An 18,352-nucleotide genomic window follows, 5' to 3' on the forward strand; every position below is an offset into this window, starting at 1 on the left:
ACGTCACCAGGATCGAGAAGACGACGAGCATGATCGAAGGGCCTCACTTTCCCAACCTCCATGCCATTTACAAGCACAAGGAAAGGTACGAGGAAGAGGAGAGGTGCCCGGCCGGGCGTTTTGGTAAGGCAATGCACCTGGAGAGGTTCGAGGACGACAAGGGCGCATATCGAGCGTGCGAGAAGACGACCTACGAGGAGGAGGAGGACGTCGACTCGGAAGCCGGAGAATTCATCAAGCGCAAGCACCTCACGACCGTCAAAGCTGCCTGAGAACGCTTTCAAAGAATGGCTCTACCATGGTTTGGCACCTTCAACCTATACTTCTCTACTGTGCTCGTAAGCCAGCCATGATGATACGATACTACTGATCTATGTTCTTACGCTTTTAAATAAAGATCAATTTAGCTATTAGTTAAAGATCTCATGTTGTTGAGGGTAAAAGGGGTGCCACCTGCACAAGGATTCAAAACTCAATTATGGAATTAACAAAACTGGAACGCCCAGTGAATGAAAGAATCAGGCCAAATTTTCAACGTTGCAGATGAACACAAGATAAACACATTTATGAAGAAAGAACTAACTCCCGTGTCTTGCAATTCAACCAAGTTACTCCAAATTACACTAGCCAATGTCTTTAAGATAAACCCAATAACATGAAGTTATGTCCTACTTATTTTGAGAATAGTCGATCGTATTTAATGCATTAAATATTAACATACAAGAAGAAAACATCATATTCTCTACCTGAGGATCACAAGAGTATTTCCCTTCATATAATATCGAGGAGGCAAGTTTTATCCCAATACAATAGTGGACTTGTGACAATGGAGTCTGCTCTATTTTTTTACTCGTTGAAAAAAAAAAGAAAAGGAAATCAAGATAATTGTATAACAGAAAATATGACTCGACAAGTGGCTATGTTGTGCTCTACCTCCTCAAGATCATATGATGCACTGGTGCAGCCATCTTCCAAAAGCATGTTTTCAAACTACAACAACAGTCAGTCCCATGTATCTATTATAAAATGAATGTAATCAGTCTAAATATCAAGAGATCAACTTTCTCACCCAACTTATATAGGCACAAATTGGAAAGTTTAAATCATTTTGAACCAAAACCAAACCACTTTGCCAAAAAGAACTTGCTCTTCCCACGAGAATTTGTTTCTGGTGCCTTCACTGGAAGCGGCACTGGAATTGGTGCTTGCACCGGTAGTGACTTCTCTTTTGCTGCAACCAACATATTCCACATTCAGTAAAGCTTAGTGACAATGATATATTCTCCATTTGAAATTTTCTCTCGTGACTCTAAAATGTCATTTTGTTATACAACTTACTCTCACAAGAAAGCATCCCATAATTGTTCTTCAGAGCTTCAAGAAATAAATTCTCCTTGTTTTCTTGCATCACTAGTTGCAAACAGAATATAAGATAATAGCAAACAACACATACGAAGAGGATTGCCTAGTTAGACTGAAGTTATTATGAAGAACAGAAAATTACATTGAGAAAAAAATTCTTGTCTGTAGTTGGGAGCAAAACCGACTGATAGCAACCGTACTGCCTCTTCATCTCTCTTTGTAACAAACTGAGCAGTATCATCAAGATTTTGTGTATCTAAGAGAATACCTGCAAGCTGGAACAACATATTTCTTCATAGAGAGTACAGAGTTAACGAAGAACCGATTAGTAAAATCATAGATTTCAAGTTTCATACCAAAAGCTTTTTCAAGTTAGGATTCTGAAGTAGATCATAGGCTTCTTCACAATAGTTGTCTGTGAGAATTGTGCACAGAGAACCCACCTATACAACAGAACTGGAGCATGTATAGAACTGTTTGTGCTTGAAAGATTGAACAGTGAATAATCACCTCATTGTTAGTTTTCAGCACATCCTGCCCGATGACAAGCATGGCTAGTTTGTTGGCCATCAAAAGATTCTCCAGATCTACCTGACGTAAGACATGGAACAAGAAAAAAGTATAAATGACTTATAACAAGCTGCAAGATTAAGATACATCTTTCATTTCAACATTTCATATTTCTATTTGATAGGAAGAACTATACAAAATGAGATATTGAGAGTAAAAAACCTTTACAGTTCCATTATATAAATGAACAGAGAGAGAGAGAGAGAGAGAGAGAGATGAGCTAGAATACTATCCGGACGCCTCAATCCTATCACCTCAATATCAATTATGGAGAGTCCAAACTGAAAATCAATTCTGTTAAAACATTATCTTGAAGTTTGAAAGGCCTAGAAGTAAAAATTCATCTTTTTCAAAAGCTGGAACATATGAATATTATAGAAGCCCATATAAGTAGCTTTAATAGTATAGTTTAATACACAAGCCACAAGTGTCAAAGACAAGGTGAGTTTTTTCATGGATTTATCGAACAATATTTAGCCTATGATCTGTTCCTTTAAAGTGGCTAAAAACTGAAATTATTGTTGCGTGAATGAATGTTCTTTACACCATTTGTTTTGTGCTAATGAGAATAATGCACAAAACATATCCAAATTACATGACTCTTGGTTTCTACATATTATAAATATTGTAGCTTTTGGAGGAAATTATCTTCAATTGAAGTCCCCATGATTTATTTTGAGGTGATAAAACTGACTTGAGGCCTGTCTCCATATGGATAAGCACAGTGATTGTTGCTAATGGAACATATAAAGGTTGTGAAAGAATGTGTAATACCCCATTATTTCAACAGGACAACTGGGTATCAAACAGCTGATAATTGATTTGATTAATGAGTAACATAGTCCATGTGCATGCAGAACTGTCAGTATCATAAAAACACCAAGCAGAATTTGTCTAATATTACTCCTTTATGTTCTTCATAATACAGGTTCAAAGCATTCCAAAAATTCAAAACATCATGAACACTGAAACAGAAGACTCACCATCTAATAATATAGTCTGCCAATATGATGTTTTACATTTCAAATAAGCAATCCAACATTAAATGTGCCAACCCCAAATAGTTGAAACACCACGACTTGTCATCATTGTTGTTCTAATCCAAAATGAAATGTGAATATCACGGTCATCATTTTAACAAGGTTATCCTTTTTTTTTTTTTTTAAGCATTATGTGCATAGACCAAAAGCTCTTTGAAGTCGATGAAAAAGGGGATGCAGATTTAACTTCTTGTTAGTCTAGCATGTATATTAAGTACAGAATAACCAGCTTGCAGCAAGTAAAACAAGATATTGATGGAATGCTAAGCAAACCACTCAGTGCACAGGAGTCCATACCTCATCGGCAAAGAGCAATGCCGAAGCATCAATTCCAACATGGTAAAAGAGCCAAGCAGCTTGCTTGTGATTGGTCATCCTCCTCCTCTCCATGTTCTCCACCGGCACGACCACCACCTCCTTCTCCTCCCTATTCCATAATAACCACGCATAACATATGGCTGCCACCATCGAACTCGTCGTGCCTATCAAAGAAAACAGACGATAGTCAGAGAAATTAGGCATTTTGAAGAAATGGAGGGAAGCTACAATCCGATCAAGAACTCGGAACTGTTAGACGATCCAGAGAGTATGATCTTCGCCTTGGCCGACGCTTCGCCGCGGGAGATCCTCCCGATCATCTTCCTCTGCCTCCTAAGGAACGCATTGATCTGCCTCATGTTTTCAGGCGGCGACGACTCCGGCAGCCGGTTGCAGGCCTTCAACGAGGAGGAGATGGCTTTCCTACGGTCGGACCCCTTTTCTTTCTCCAGCCCAGTGAGCGTCTCCAGCGAGCAAGTGATCGAGGACACCGACCTCCGAAAAGCCGACTCCACCAAATTCCGCGGCGGCGACAGCAGAGGCTGCCGCTGAGCAGCGTCCTCTTCGGCCTCAGCCGGAGGCGGAGCAGGGGAGCGGCTGCGGAAAGTCCGCCGAGAAGTTGCGGCGGGGGAAAGAGGTTCGGAGGGGGTTTCCTCGCGGAAGCGGGACGTCCGGTGGTACGGTTGCTTCGGCGGGAGCGATTGCGGAGGCGGGCGGCCACCCCCGTCGGAGGCGGGGTGAGGGTCGCCGGTTGCGGCGGAGTGGGTCTCGCTGGGCGGGAGGAGGGACTCGGACGAAGTGGTTCGGCCGACGCGGGAAGAGGATCGCCGTAGGATCTCGTCGCTGATGCCGTCGAACGACCTGTGCCTGAAACATCACTTGCAACGTTTTGGCATCCTGTTGTTTTCGTTTTGTTTTAAGATGTATTCGGTTACATCGTTTAGTAAAGATGTTTTTTAAAACAAAAACAAAACCAACGCTATCATTCGAAATTGAATCTAATGTTTCCGATCATCAGATGTCGTCATAATTCAGAAATTGGGCATTCAATAATAATTCGACAATAAGAAAAGGTTTCATTAGACGATTTATAGATATAAAGATTTTAATGCATCTTAATTTTTTAAACATAACCAATTATTAAGAGAAAAATAAACAAAGATAACAAAAGAATGAATTAAAACATCTATAATTTTGATACCAAATAAATCGTTCGTGACTAATTTGAGTGATTGGTGATTATCGTTTAAATATGCATCGATAAGTTAGAAAATTCATCCACGGCATGATAATTTATCATTTATGATATTTATATAATTCGTAATATTAAGTTGCTTTAATAATCGTGCGCGCAAGATCATGGTCCTCTCATGCAGTCAGATATATTATATACCTCCTTGCCGATCTTGACAATGGATCCCTGCGATCAACCAACGGCGAGGATTCCGTCGCCTCCTCCGCAGCAAATCTGGGCGATCCAAGGAACCTGGCCGGGGAACCAGGCCTCGGAGGCGATCCGGCAACCACCTTCCTCGCTTCCTCGAGCCACTCCTGGGTGAGCCTGCTCGTGTGCTTCGTGGCACCGCCTCTGTCCTCTTCTTCCTTCTTCGCGCTTCCCCCACCGAGATCGTACGTTCGTCGCTCCACGTTTACGCTGCCGAAGAACCAGTCGTTCATGAAGTCCGTGAGGTCCGGAAGGGGTTCGCCGCGGCTTGCCGCCCCTCGCTTCTGCGACTTCATCGCTGAGTCTTCTTCCTGCTCCATGAGAAAGGAAGCACAGCATCACCTGAGTCGTTTAGCGGCATGCACGCAATGCAGGAGTGGGAATTCAACATACCTTTGATGGAGGTGAAACCGATGGTGAGGCGTTGGCTGTAGGAGAGTTGGGTTGGTGCTTTATGCAGTGTGGCTGACATTGCAATGCAGGGAGAGGCCGGCTGGTTGTCTTCTTATGCGTTGGTCTTATAAGTTTAGAGATCACTTGACTGATTATAATCATGATATTATTTTCAAAAATATATTAAAGAATTATATGGGATATTTGTCCCTTTTCTTTGATGTTTGGTTCATCTGTTGGATATGCTTAAATTTAAATTTGAATAACTAAGTAGATAGTCTATTTTGGATTTAGAAAGAAAAAAAAACTTGCTATCATTCTTATTATTAAATGATAATTTTAATATTCTTTATATATTATAAAAGGTAAGTGACGATTAGAATCCAAAAATATATATTTATGCATTGAGATATGTGCAACAAAAATGATCCGACACATAAACGCATATAATATATATATATATATATATATATATTATATGTATATACATAATTATTGGAGTACACATGAGTGCCAGTAGAATTCAATAAATAAATTAAATAGAAAATATGCATAATTATTTTTATATATTATAATCAGAAACACATCGGACTAAGATTAAGATTTACCTATAAGTATCTAATAAGTGTATTATCATAAAATTTTAATTTAGGCATGCTGATGAATGATTTGAGCTTAATAAGTCAGTTATTATATCATGTCATATCGTAAAAATAATCATCTCTTATTTTTGAGATAATAATATATAATATATTAATATTATTTAGGGATGACGTTGATCTACGTTAAAAAAAGCTTTTGGATGATCGATATAGTATCCACTTATACTAAGACTAATTTTAGGTGACGTTCTCAGTATATTTCCTTGGATGCTTAAGTCAAACTCTGGAAAAATGATTTAGGTAGAGGTAAGAGTGAGAAAATTAAGACCACAATAACACACCCTAGTTTCCATTTAATTGCGATTATGATAAATAAATTTATTTTTATTATATATATATATATATATATTAATTAGGAGGATGTCGTTTTGATTAAAGATGAATATTTATGTAAATTTATTATGTCTCTCAAGTCTTCTTTCTCCCTTGTCAGTGTATCACCGTCACCAACAGTATCTTATTATTAAATGAATCATAATATAAGCTTTTTCCTCTTCAGAAAATTACTATATTTTTTCTACATGATTACAACTTCGTAAAACCCTTTGGAAATTAGCAATTGATGTACGAGGAACTATTTTAATTCATATTAGATCCCTTTGAATTTGTTTAGATATCTAACTAAGTTTAGTGTATGAACAAAACACGCCAAGAAAAAAGATGTGGAACAAACAAAGCCAAAAACTTAAATCAAACCATACTCCTTCTTTTATTTTTTTTTCTTTTAAAAATTATAATATAAAACATTTATGTCCATTGGATGTCTATTTATAAAAAAAAAATTTGAAAATAAACTCATAGATATCAAAAGGGTTATGAATTGGAATCTTCTAAATTAAATCAAGACCTTAAAAGATTTGGCAAAATTCCATCAACGCCTCTGCATTTTCTTTTAATCCTTTTAGGACAGCAATTGGTGGAAGGAACGTCGACGCTTCACCACCATGCCCTGAACTTTAGATCCCTGGATCGGCCGCTGCGATCTTTGTCCGTGATGGCGTCATTCGCTCCGGCGGCGATCGTGGTGCTGGTGGTGGTGGTGGCGGTGTGTCCCTCCTCGGCGCTGGCGGAGGCCCGGAAGGCGCCGTGGAGGATGCACACCCTGTTCTCCGTTGAGTGCCAGGATTACTTCGACTGGCAGACGGTGGGTTTGATGCACAGCTACCGCAAGGCGCGGCAGCCGGGGCCCATCACCCGTCTCCTTAGCTGCACCGACGAGCAGCGCCGCCGGTACCGGGGCATGGGCCTCGCGCCCACCTTCGAGGTCCCTTCCATGAGCCGCCACCCAAGGACCGGGGATTGGTGAGCAAAAGAAGTTGTGCTTTTACTTTGCCGTACTTCTGTTTTAATTGCATCTGAAATTCGGATTCGTGAACTGGTATTTGCATTTGATATATGAATTTGGGAAATCGCGGTGCTCCTCTGGAGTTGAATTTTCAGCTGAGCTGCCTTTTTACGATGGAACGTCGGGCTCATTGAAACAGAGATGATAACATGCGTAGATTTGGTAATGCTTTGGGGCATTAGAGTTTCAAATCTATTATGGTTCAGAATAACTAAAATGCTTGTTTCTATCTTTTTACTAAATGTTGTGATTCAATTGATTACTTGGAACCAATTTATCCTTGAATAACCTTTTGGATTAATGGGTGAACTTTTGTTCTCTTCACATCCACCAATATTGGCATGAGAATGGAGAATCCGGTGATTTTAAATTGCTATAACAAAATAATTTCTTGCCAAGTTGGGTCAATGAGCAGTAGCATGTCTTTTTTCCCCCCCCCTTTCTCATTTCAAGTTATTCTGATGACTGAAATCTTTGGAAAGCTGCCAAGGTTGTTGTTCTCAGTGTTTCCTATGTTGCATCATGCTTGTAAAAATGTGGGCTTTTTTGGTGATACTATTTGAGTATGGATAGACATATCTTAACTTCTTTAATTTCCTGGACATGTCTGCCATGTTCTTCTGGCCTTGTCTTATCTGAAATGAGCTCAGCTATGTTGGTCACTCTGTGTTACATTAGAATGATGCATGATTATATGATCATTGCCTTGATCATACGTCCAGCCCCCACAGCAACTCTTGGGTGATCTTATGGCCAACTTAGTCTTCTATGTTTGATATTATTATTACTAGTTTTGTTTCAAATAAAATAATTGATTTTATGTCAGTAGCTTTTTAACTAATTCCCAGCTTGTTGATATTTTTAAATTCTTAGAATGCAGATACTGTTACATATTACTGCAATTCTGGATCTTCAAGCTGGCTTACCTTATAGATTAACACAAGACAAACAGATTTTGATCTGCATTATATATAATTTACTGTTACTGCAATTCTGGATCCTCAAGCTGGCTTACCTTATAGATTAACACAATTTTTTGGAAATACCATAACTGCCGTCGGGCAAACAAGATTTCTCTAGTACGTAGCAAGAATTTGATTGGTTGAGTTTGAGTTGCTGGCTAAACAGCATCTTCATTTGGTCCTATCTTGACCAATGTTTCCAATATTATGTAAATATGGCATGTATTTGTGGAATCCAAGCACCAAGTTGAAATTTTGGTATGTGGTAATGTAAAATCTTAAAAAGGTGGGACTTGGCACCACTATAAGGTTGTTCCACTGTGACCTAGATGATTAGATAAACTTCTTTGCTTATGCGTGCAAAGCTGCATAAGTTGATCCTTCAAGAAACTCAGATTGTTAAGAGCTTAGTGCGGTGGGTTGCTTGATAATACCAAATCTTAAAAATTAAAACTAGATAGAACAATAAACTTGAACAAGTGCCTTCTGCATTGAATTGTTTGCTTATGAGTATAAGGCTGCATACATTTACTCTTTCCAGACCTTACATTGTCAAGAGCCTGATGCAGTGGGTTGCTTGACAATAGTGATATCTCAAAATCAGATAGAAGAATGAACTTGAGCAAGTGCCTCTTATGTTGAAACCATGCTGGGACAATTTTCATTGCATCTCATTCAAGATACAACATTGAACATCCAACACTATGTTGACATGCGTTATGATGTTAAACATTCGCTGTTTGGTGAACTAGATAGATTGGCAAGCAAACCAAATTTTCTCAACAGTACTTGATACTTGATAGTTTAAATTTTCAGTTCATGCAAGTAATATTTTTCTGTTATCCCAAGGATGCTGATTTTTATTGCACAAAAGACTCTTAGGATGTTATGAGGAAGGTGTCATGCAGTGGAATGTACCTTTTGAAGAATCCATTCTACTGCTTGTACATACAAATGGCTTGACGTCTACGTGTTAATATCATGAGAAAATCCGAAATTAATATTATCTGCCGTATATTTCTTGCAAGTTGTACTTACAGGCCAAATTTCTATTGCTGCATGTGTCTAAGGTACATTTTGACTCTTGTCACATTGGTATTCAATTTTACTTGGTTAGTGGTGTTTTTTCTCGTGTCTATTCTAATAGTTATGAAAAATACATAAATCTAATAGTTTTACCTATCACGTAGCTTTATACTTTGCCTTTCTGTACATTTTCTTTCCAACCTTGAATCATTGCATTACCCAGTTGATGTTGATCTATTTGTCGATCTCTGTTACTGCATTCCCCATTGGTTAGAGACATAATGCTTGTCTTGATATTCAAATTAGCTATGGGATTTTTCTCTATTTTATCAGGTATCCTGCTATCAATAAACCAGCAGGTGTTTTGCATTGGCTTGAACATAGTGAAGATGCAGATAATGTTGATTGGGTTGTAATCCTGGATGCAGATATGATCATTCGAGGTCCAATAGTACCTTGGGAACTGGGTGCCGAGAAAGGTAGACCAGTTGCTGCATATTATGGGTATGAATCCTTACTCCATTCAATTTTTTCTCTGAAATAACTGTAAAGTTCTGTTTTCTTTTTAATTGTTAAAATAGATTTATCATGCTTTTTGTCCCTTTTTCTTTCAGGTACTTGAGGGGATGTGATAATATTCTCTCACGTTTGCACACAAAGCATCCTGAATTATGTGACAAGGTTGGTGGACTTCTAGCCATGCATATTGATGACTTAAGGGCTTTAGCTCCTCTGTGGCTTTCAAAGACTGAGGAAGTGCGAGAGGATCGAGCACATTGGGGAACCAACATAACTGGTGACATTTATGGCAAGGGTTGGATCAGTGAGATGTATGGATATTCATTTGGTGCAGCAGAGGTAAACGATTTTTTTTGGTTCCTTCAATTTATTTTGATAGTGGTCAGCCTTTATCACAAGATAATTAGTGACGGTCTTATATTGTCCTTATCTCTCTGTTTCATTATGTTCAGGTCGGCCTCCGTCACAAGATAAATGATGATTTAATGCTTTATCCTGGTTATATTCCTAGAGTTGGTGTGGAGCCTATCCTCTTGCACTATGGTTTACCATTTAAAGTTGGTAATTGGTCCTTTAGAAAGATAAGACATCATGAGGATGGCATTGTGTATGACTGCAACAGAATCTTCCCTCCACCACCTTTTCCTAGAGAGGTATGACCATTGTGCAACTACGAACTCAAATTTGGTTCCATTGTCCAATTGTTCTCTGGAGTGCACCAAAGGACAAATGCGATCAGAAGCATCATGCCTTATCAATTACGACTCTGACAATCATTTGTATGCAGGTCGAGATGATGGAAGCTGATTTAAACAAAAGGCGAGGCTTATTCTTGAGCATAGAATGCATTAACACTTTAAATGAAGGTCTTCTATTACACCATGCATCTATGGGTTGTCCTAAGCCACAGTGGTCAAAATATCTAAGTTTCTTGAAGAGTAAGAGATTTTCTGAGCTCACTAAGCCAAAATATTTAAATCGCAAAAAACCTAGCAGTCAGATATCAGAGCACAGAATTATCTCTATTGAATCTCGAAATGTGTACCCAAAAATACATACTCTTTTCTCAACAGAATGTTCATCATATTTTGATTGGCAAACTGTGGGGCTTGTTCATAGTTTTCATTTGAGTGGCCAGCCTGGAAATATCACTCGACTTCTTAGTTGTACTGATGAGGTCTTGAAGCAATACAAGGGCCATAATTTAGCTCCTACACATTATGTTCCATCTATGAGCCAACATCCATTAACAGGAGACTGGTATGTGATCTTAACTGATTGATGGTCAAGTGTGCATATTCACAATCTGAAATTCTGATTTGTAATTCTGTCAAATATGTGATTGCTGGACATGTACCACAAAGTACTCTCTATTACTAAACCATGAGTTTATGATGCATTTATCTTCTTAATCTAGAACAACTGCATCGTCATTTTTCAGAAGTTAGAGGGACGATGTGTCTGTTTCTCTGCTTTTAGTTTTATTTTTCTCAAATTTGACAGCATAAAAAGATCATCTGAAATTTGAAGTTCATTAGGATTTTAATTAATTGGTTTAAGTTCCTAAGACATAGAAGTTCATATCGAAGTGATAAATATTGACCCGATACTGGTCTTGGTAACGTATTGGAATCTTGGTTTGATCCTGATACCAATTAGAAGTCGAACTAATGTGCTACCTATATGAATTGATGTACTAGTAGTAGTACCTGGTGCTGGCTGGTACCTTTTGGAATAAAGAGAGAGTTATGGAAAGGGTGGAGGAGGAGAGGGAAGGGGAGGCAGAGTTGTAGGAGGAAGATGAGGAGACTAAGGAAGAGTCTCATTGGTAGTAGGTGGCAATGGCAATGGGAGGAGGGGAGACAGGAGAGAGAGAGAGAGAGAGGAAATGTTAGAGGATTCAGAAAATAAAAAGAAAGAGGAAAAAAAAAAGGGCAAAGAGGGCTATCAAAAGATATAAAAAATGAAAAACAAATTGATAGGGAATACTTAAAACTGGACAGTGTACATGTAAGATAATCATATCAAGCGTGACCTGTCAAAATATCAGCTCATCGTGATCATTACATCTAGATGTTGGACTAAAATTGATGGTCTCCATATTGGTTCATGGTGAGATCGGTGAACATCAGTCTATACTCACTGGTAAATTCAAATTTTTAAACCTTTTTGGCATCCAACTATATGTTCCAATACTAGAACTTTTTTGGTGTTAAATACTGGTTGATACATAACGGTCAATGATTACTGGTTCAATTGGTATTTAGAACCTTGATTCATATTTTGTCCAAATCTATCATCTACACTGTTGGATTATGTCATTATTTACCTTTTCACTGTAGGCTAAAAATTCAGGCATGTATGAATTTTGAAAATCTTTATTTATGCCAGATATGTGCCACCTGGATATCTGACCCCTTCAAAAGGGGGTGGATTCTTCCTGCTCAATTATTAAACTGCTCAATGGTTATTATTCAGCCTAAGCTAACCTTATATAATAATTTCCAAACTATGCTGACATATTTCTGTCTGTGAACCTCTCTTGCCCTAGTCCTACTTCATCCTCCTTGCTGAGCTCTCAGTACTCTCAGATTTCTCTTGGTTAACTTCCCCTTCCTCTCTCTGTTATTGTTTAGATATCAGTGCTGCTGAGGGCCATCTTGTGCAAACAACTGTTTTTATTTATCGATGGCTATCAATCCTCATTTAATGTCGAAGCTTACCATTAGTCCGTTACTACTATCCATGGCCATGTAAAGTACTACGTTGTTTAATTTCAATGGTGCTTAACTAGTTCTGTTACAATAAGCGAATTCCAAAGTGATTATGAATGAAGCTATCATGGTTGATAATTTATGTATTATAACACTTTAACTAGTTCCAATGTCTTTCCATCAAAATTTTAGGTGAGTTTCATTAATCCTTGTATTTTCCATTCGTTAAGTTTTTTGTGTTTTTATTGTCTTCACAGTTGCTAATTAACATGCATTCTACCATATAGGTATCCAGCTATCAATAAGCCAGCATCCGTTCTTCATTGGCTTAATCATGTTGAAACTGATGCTGAGTTCATTGTTATTTTGGATGCTGACATGATAATGAGAGGTCCCATTACACCATGGGAGTATGGTGCGCAACGTGGTCGTCCTGTTTCAACTCCTTATGAGTAAGAGGAAAAGATATCTACTTTTTAAATTGGAGGCTCCTTTGATTTTTTTCATATATCCTTAATTGTTGTCCATTCTTAATTTTAGATACCTTATTGGTTGTGACAATGAGCTTGCAAAGATACACACTAGAAATCCTTCTGCTTGTGAAAAGGTTGGTGGTGTTATAATAATGCACATAGATGATCTACGGAAGTTTGCATTATTGTGGCTCCACAAGACAGAGGAGGTTCGATCTGACAAAGCTCATTATGCTACAAATTTTACTGGGGACATTTATGGATCTGGATGGATAAGTGAAATGTATGGTTACTCCTTCGGTGCAGCTGAGGTACAGAATGCTTTAGTACTTTCCAATGCTGATATTCTCTATTGATGATTGTTTTTAGTTCACTACATCATGTACCTAATAATCTATATGCATAATTTGATCTACATCACAGTCTGGAAAAATTGCAAAAGTTCATGCATATGTTACATACTAGAAATCATTTAACCATTTAACTAGCCAAATAAATTATCCCATGTTCCATTGTGAGAACCTGGAATTTTTTTGTTCTATTAAAAAATATTCCTCTCCTTGTCCTTCTCTCCTACTTCTCCTTCTGCTCTGCCCCTCTTCTATTTCTCTCTTTAGTCTGCGCTGACTGGTACATTGGTGTACCATGTTCCAATACACCAATGTGTAGTATAACCATACCAATCTAGCCAGCGACCAGTACAAGTCTCAGAGTGGGACTTGAAACCCTGTTCTGAATCTCTCATAAATAGTCAATGGCTTAAAATCAGTCTTGGATGTATTGATGTGACACATTCAACAAACAAATGAAACATGCATATGGTTAGGCATATGCATATTTAAGAGAACATATAACATACAGATAAGTAATGTGCTTACACATGATGACTTTTATAAACATGCATTTATCTCCTAAACTAGAAGATTTATTTCAAGATCTTTATCTCCAGCCAACTTGATGATGATTCTATCAATATGCCCCAAGCGAGTCCAAATCCTCATTCCAAATTGCTCTTATATTGAATAATCAACTGAAAATTGATATTTTACATCTGTTTGATGCATCACATGATCTGCTCCCCTGTTTTAGCCTGCTAACTGAAGATGCAAAAATTTCTCACTATCCACGAAATGCAAAGCAGCAGCAAATATTGCTCTTCTTAACATTAATGATGAGCTCTTCTCCTCACAATGATTAACAAACGAATTGTTTGTGAAGATAAGGGCATTGCTCCTCTTCTTATTTGCACTTTAGTTAATAATTTTTACCATATCGACCCAGCAATTTTCCCACTAAAAAGAGATGTTTTGAGTTACAATGCACTTTCTTGCCAGAAAACAAAGTTGAAATTGGTAATACCCTTTCCTTCCAAACTATTCTGTATTGAAGATATGCCTCGGATTACAATGCACTTTATAAAAGCAACTTGGAAGTGGGCTGAAAACAAATTGTTTTATTCTATCAAATTCTTTCCTTCTGTCATATTCTCCCAAGTTGCTTTAATTGTAAAATTGCTTCTCTTTGTAGGTTTCCAAACAAACCTGTGCTCGTCACTTGAGACACCATTTCTGATTTACTCCCAAACACGATCATTTTTCAGATTTACTGCAGGGGTTGAATTCCACTTATTTTTAAAAATTACGCCAGCTGCAAGAGCGCTATCACATCTCAATCCAATTTCCTTTTAACTGTAAGTCTATCGTTCATAGTTTCTCCAGGCAACATGATCATTATTCAGATATACAATAGGGTGAATTCCGCTTATTATTAAACAATCCATCAGGAACAAGAGCACTGTCCATCATATCTCAATTCAATATCCTTTCATCTGTAAGTCTATCAATCAAAGCCTCACCGGGCAACATTGCTCAAGCAAAATATGATTGTTATTTCCATTTCGCAAAAACTCTCTAAACTGCTATAGCTACCTCCACTTGCCTTGTTGCAGCAAGACATTCATGATATAAGCAACTAATCGTAATATCCCTTACAATAGAGATCCAAGTCACTCAGATCAAAATGTGTAGGTTCACTTTCCCTGGTTAATCACAAATCAAATGACTTTCAGAAACATTCTGATTTTAGGATCACCTATTTCTTTTATTTTATAAATCTGTCACATTTTCTTGTTATTGTCATTTTTCCTGTGCAAATGTTGGTGTGAGAATACTATTAACAAAAAAGTGTTGATATGAGAACTTCAAATGTCACATTTCTTAATTTCCTGTTGTTTTGTACTGTTGTGCATTTCTCTAAGCTCAAATGGGAATTTTTTCTCCATATGTTGCTGATTTTGTAGTTCTTTTTCATTTACTACACATACCCTGCTAATTTTAGATTGTTTCCTTTTCGTTTCCTGCACATGCCCACAAAAAGTCATCTTATTGTATAATTGCACCTCTGAGGTGCCTATGTTCTTGCACACCCTTCCAATTTCCTTTTGTTTGTGCCTATGCTTCTAGTATTATGTCTGCTCCGAATGCCTGTAATTATTGTTAGATTAATTAGTAATTTTTTATCTGACATATCATGTTTCCTTAAATGTGTTAAATTTCTATTTACGATAGCATATTATCTGAAATTGTTGTGTGGTTATCTAAGAAATAAGTATGCAAGAACTAATTTTATAGGCACATTTGTGTAAAAAGGAAAAAGAGGTTAAGGTTTGAGTGCAAATAATCTAATTATCAGTCTGTACCTTGTTTAGAACTTACGATCTTGAGGTTCTTTTTCTAAATGGTCTATGGGTTATCTTCAATTAGCAAATATACAAGTTATTTCTGTTTAATTTTTTAGATTGAACTTATTTTTTCAAATAATTTTTTAATTGGGTCAAACTTCCATTTGTTGAAAGTTATTAAAGGAAAAGGCAACCTAGGGCACAACGCTATGCAAAATTTGGAAAGGGTGAATGTACGGAGTTCTACCCTTCTAAGAAAAGTAGTTCCCCTGATTCTAATACTTCCAGGTCCTAAAATATCAACTTTATTATGGCATCAAGTCTCACCATTTCAAACTTTGAGAGGATGTACATTCAAACAGAACTATTCATATATAACTATGTTGGAAGACAAGCATCTGGTATTCACATAATTGATCACTTAAACTCCCAAAACCATATATGTGTTGTATAGCCTCTAAATCATTTTCTTACAAGTTTTTAATGGTTATGATTGCCGTTCAGTGTACATTCAAACAGCACTATTCATATATATTATCTCTCTGTTTATGTTGGAAGACAAGCGTTTGGTATTCACATAATTGATCACTTAACTCCCAAAACCACATATGTGCTGTATAGAGTCTAAATCAGTTGCTTACAAGCTTTTAACAGGTATAATTGCCGCTCAGTGTATTGCTACACTAGTGTGAACTATTTCCACAATGTTTTTTATGATCAATGAATCATGTAAAAGCTAACTGTTTCTTTTGTATGACTTGCTCACATCAATTTCTTGCAGTTAAATCTGAGGCATATTATCAGGCGTGACATACTGATATACCCAGGTTATGTTCCTGAACCAGGAGTCAAATACAAGGTCTTCCACTATGGACTGAGATTTGGTGTTGGGAATTGGAGTTTTGACAAGGCTGACTGGGGAAATGTTGACATGGTAAATACATGTTGGGCTAAGTTTCCCGAACCACCTGATCGTTCAAGTCTATCCACATCAGATGAAAATATTTTAGAGAGAGATATCCTTAGCATTGAATGTGGGAAAGCATTGAATACTGCTCTTTATCTGCATCATCAGAGCAGGAAATGCCCTATTCCTTCAGAAGGCAATAGTAATTTTAGTGTAGTGGAAGATGAACTGAAACATGTGACGAATCCTGCAGCTAATGTGATATCTATTCATGCCTCAAGTAGGATGGGTATGTCTCCGTGGATAAGGATGGTTGCACTTTGGGCCTTTTCTGTGTTAGGGTTTCTAGTTGTGATTTCAATGGTCCTCTCTAATCGCAAGGGAGAAAATCTTAAGGCTAAAGGTAGCAGAAGCAAGAACGTTTAGCTGAAATTTGGTGGACATTACTGGCAATTCTTGCAAGTTTTATGATGAAAACTATATGACACTGAATGAGATCCTTGAGGATCCGAGATCATGCATCGTTACATGATTCTCCAGTGTTCAAACTGATGAAAATGACATATGGCTTCGATAAAAGTACATGTCACAGACAAAAAGCGTTTTATCTGAAGAGCCATTCAAAAGGATTTTACATGTTGTACAATTTTGATCACTATCTTGAGATTTAAATTATCTCTAGCTTGCACAGTTTGCAGTAGGAGATGGTTAATTGTTTTGACTATCCATGCAAAGCAGCTCAATATTTTGATTTACATGGAACAGATATAGTGACAATCCAGTTCTCAAGGATGGCAACAATTTGACTTCTTGGGAGATACATTTTATCATAAACAATCACAGAAAATAACATAATTATATCTGTGTGGTGGTTGACGAATAATTCTTCAGTTTTTTTTTTTTTTGTCTTTTTGTACTTCTTCTGCATGTATTTCCTTTTAATTAGATGTATTATGTGTCTTTGTCATCCTCATTTGTTACTTGAGATGTAGAATGGTAGTAAACTATTATAAAAGTAGTACATATTTGTTCCCTGTATCGACAAATATGCTACAATTACTGATTTCTGAATACAACTTTTGTTGAATATGTTTAATCTTAGAATATTGCCAACTGATCTAATACACAAATAAATTAGATTTGTGGTTCCCAGTTTCTTCCATAAATTAAGTTCATGTTCATCCAGATGTTGTTCGGCTTCAAAGAAATAGAAGCAGGAGTCTTGGAAGATAGAGAAAAGATAGAAGCAGCCTCAAAACTGCGATTCCAGATTGCTGATGCTAAAAAGTTCTTTGAGAAGAGAGAAAAATATTTTCTAAGTTGACTAATTGAGATGCTAAATATCTCGTTAACTAACGGTAGTTATTATGATTGATTGATTGATTGATTTAAAAAAAGGGTTACATCACTATTTATAGAGTTCCGAAGTTTATACTTGGACTCTTAATAATAATTAAATATTAAATAAACTTCTACCCGACTCTAATTGTACTAAACAGACTCAATAAACAATTGAACTAAATTGACTTAATAAACATTATTCAAAAGCTCAGAAAGAGGGTCCTAACAATTCCTCCTTCTTCAAATCAGCCTTGTCCTCAAGGCTGAGCAGCATCAAACTCAGGGAGCTTCTCTTTCAACACTTCAGTCATAGGCTATCTGTAAAGCATCATAATCTGTTGATCAAGTAAGTATAGTCTCCACTTTTTGATAGTGTAAGCAACAAGTCGGTCTTTCAGTGTAGTAATCGTTGCAAAAAACTCCTGGCCCTGTATAATCAAATTTATCTTTGAACATTTACTATCACAAGTTAAAATTCGTCCATCAGCGATCTTTACTTCGAATCTGTCACAACCTTCAATGTGGTAAGCTAATCGGGCTGCAACTTTCCTGTCCATAAAATTATTAGTGCTACTAGTATCAATCAAAACTATAAC

General features: G+C 37.2%; 2 protein-coding genes across 2 annotated transcripts; one reads left to right on the top strand and one right to left on the bottom strand.

The window, feature by feature from the left end:
* Positions 1-698: 698 nt before the first annotated feature.
* On the bottom strand, positions 699-4,165 carry LOC135610137 (uncharacterized). The gene is made up of 7 exons (XM_065104250.1): positions 3,541-4,165; positions 3,270-3,454; positions 1,873-1,953; positions 1,719-1,805; positions 1,505-1,637; positions 1,339-1,410; positions 699-1,231 (listed from the first exon to the last, which is right to left on the bottom strand). The coding sequence occupies exons 1-7, from the start codon at positions 3,647-3,649 to the stop codon at positions 1,104-1,106; spliced, it is 795 nt and encodes a 264-aa protein (XP_064960322.1). The 5' UTR covers positions 3,650-4,165; the 3' UTR covers positions 699-1,103.
* Positions 4,166-6,653: 2,488 nt separating this feature from the next.
* Positions 6,654-17,461, top strand: LOC103981789 (peptidyl serine alpha-galactosyltransferase). Its single transcript, XM_009398529.3, has 8 exons — positions 6,654-7,091; positions 9,456-9,626; positions 9,737-9,980; positions 10,094-10,294; positions 10,429-10,901; positions 12,643-12,807; positions 12,896-13,139; positions 16,290-17,461. The coding sequence occupies exons 1-8, from the start codon at positions 6,784-6,786 to the stop codon at positions 16,839-16,841; spliced, it is 2,358 nt and encodes a 785-aa protein (XP_009396804.1). The 5' UTR covers positions 6,654-6,783; the 3' UTR covers positions 16,842-17,461.
* The last annotated feature ends 891 nt before the right edge of the window (positions 17,462-18,352 follow it).

Source organism: Musa acuminata, chromosome BXJ2-4, assembly GCF_036884655.1.
Source record: "Musa acuminata AAA Group cultivar baxijiao chromosome BXJ2-4, Cavendish_Baxijiao_AAA, whole genome shotgun sequence".
NCBI lineage: Eukaryota > Viridiplantae > Streptophyta > Magnoliopsida > Zingiberales > Musaceae > Musa > Musa acuminata.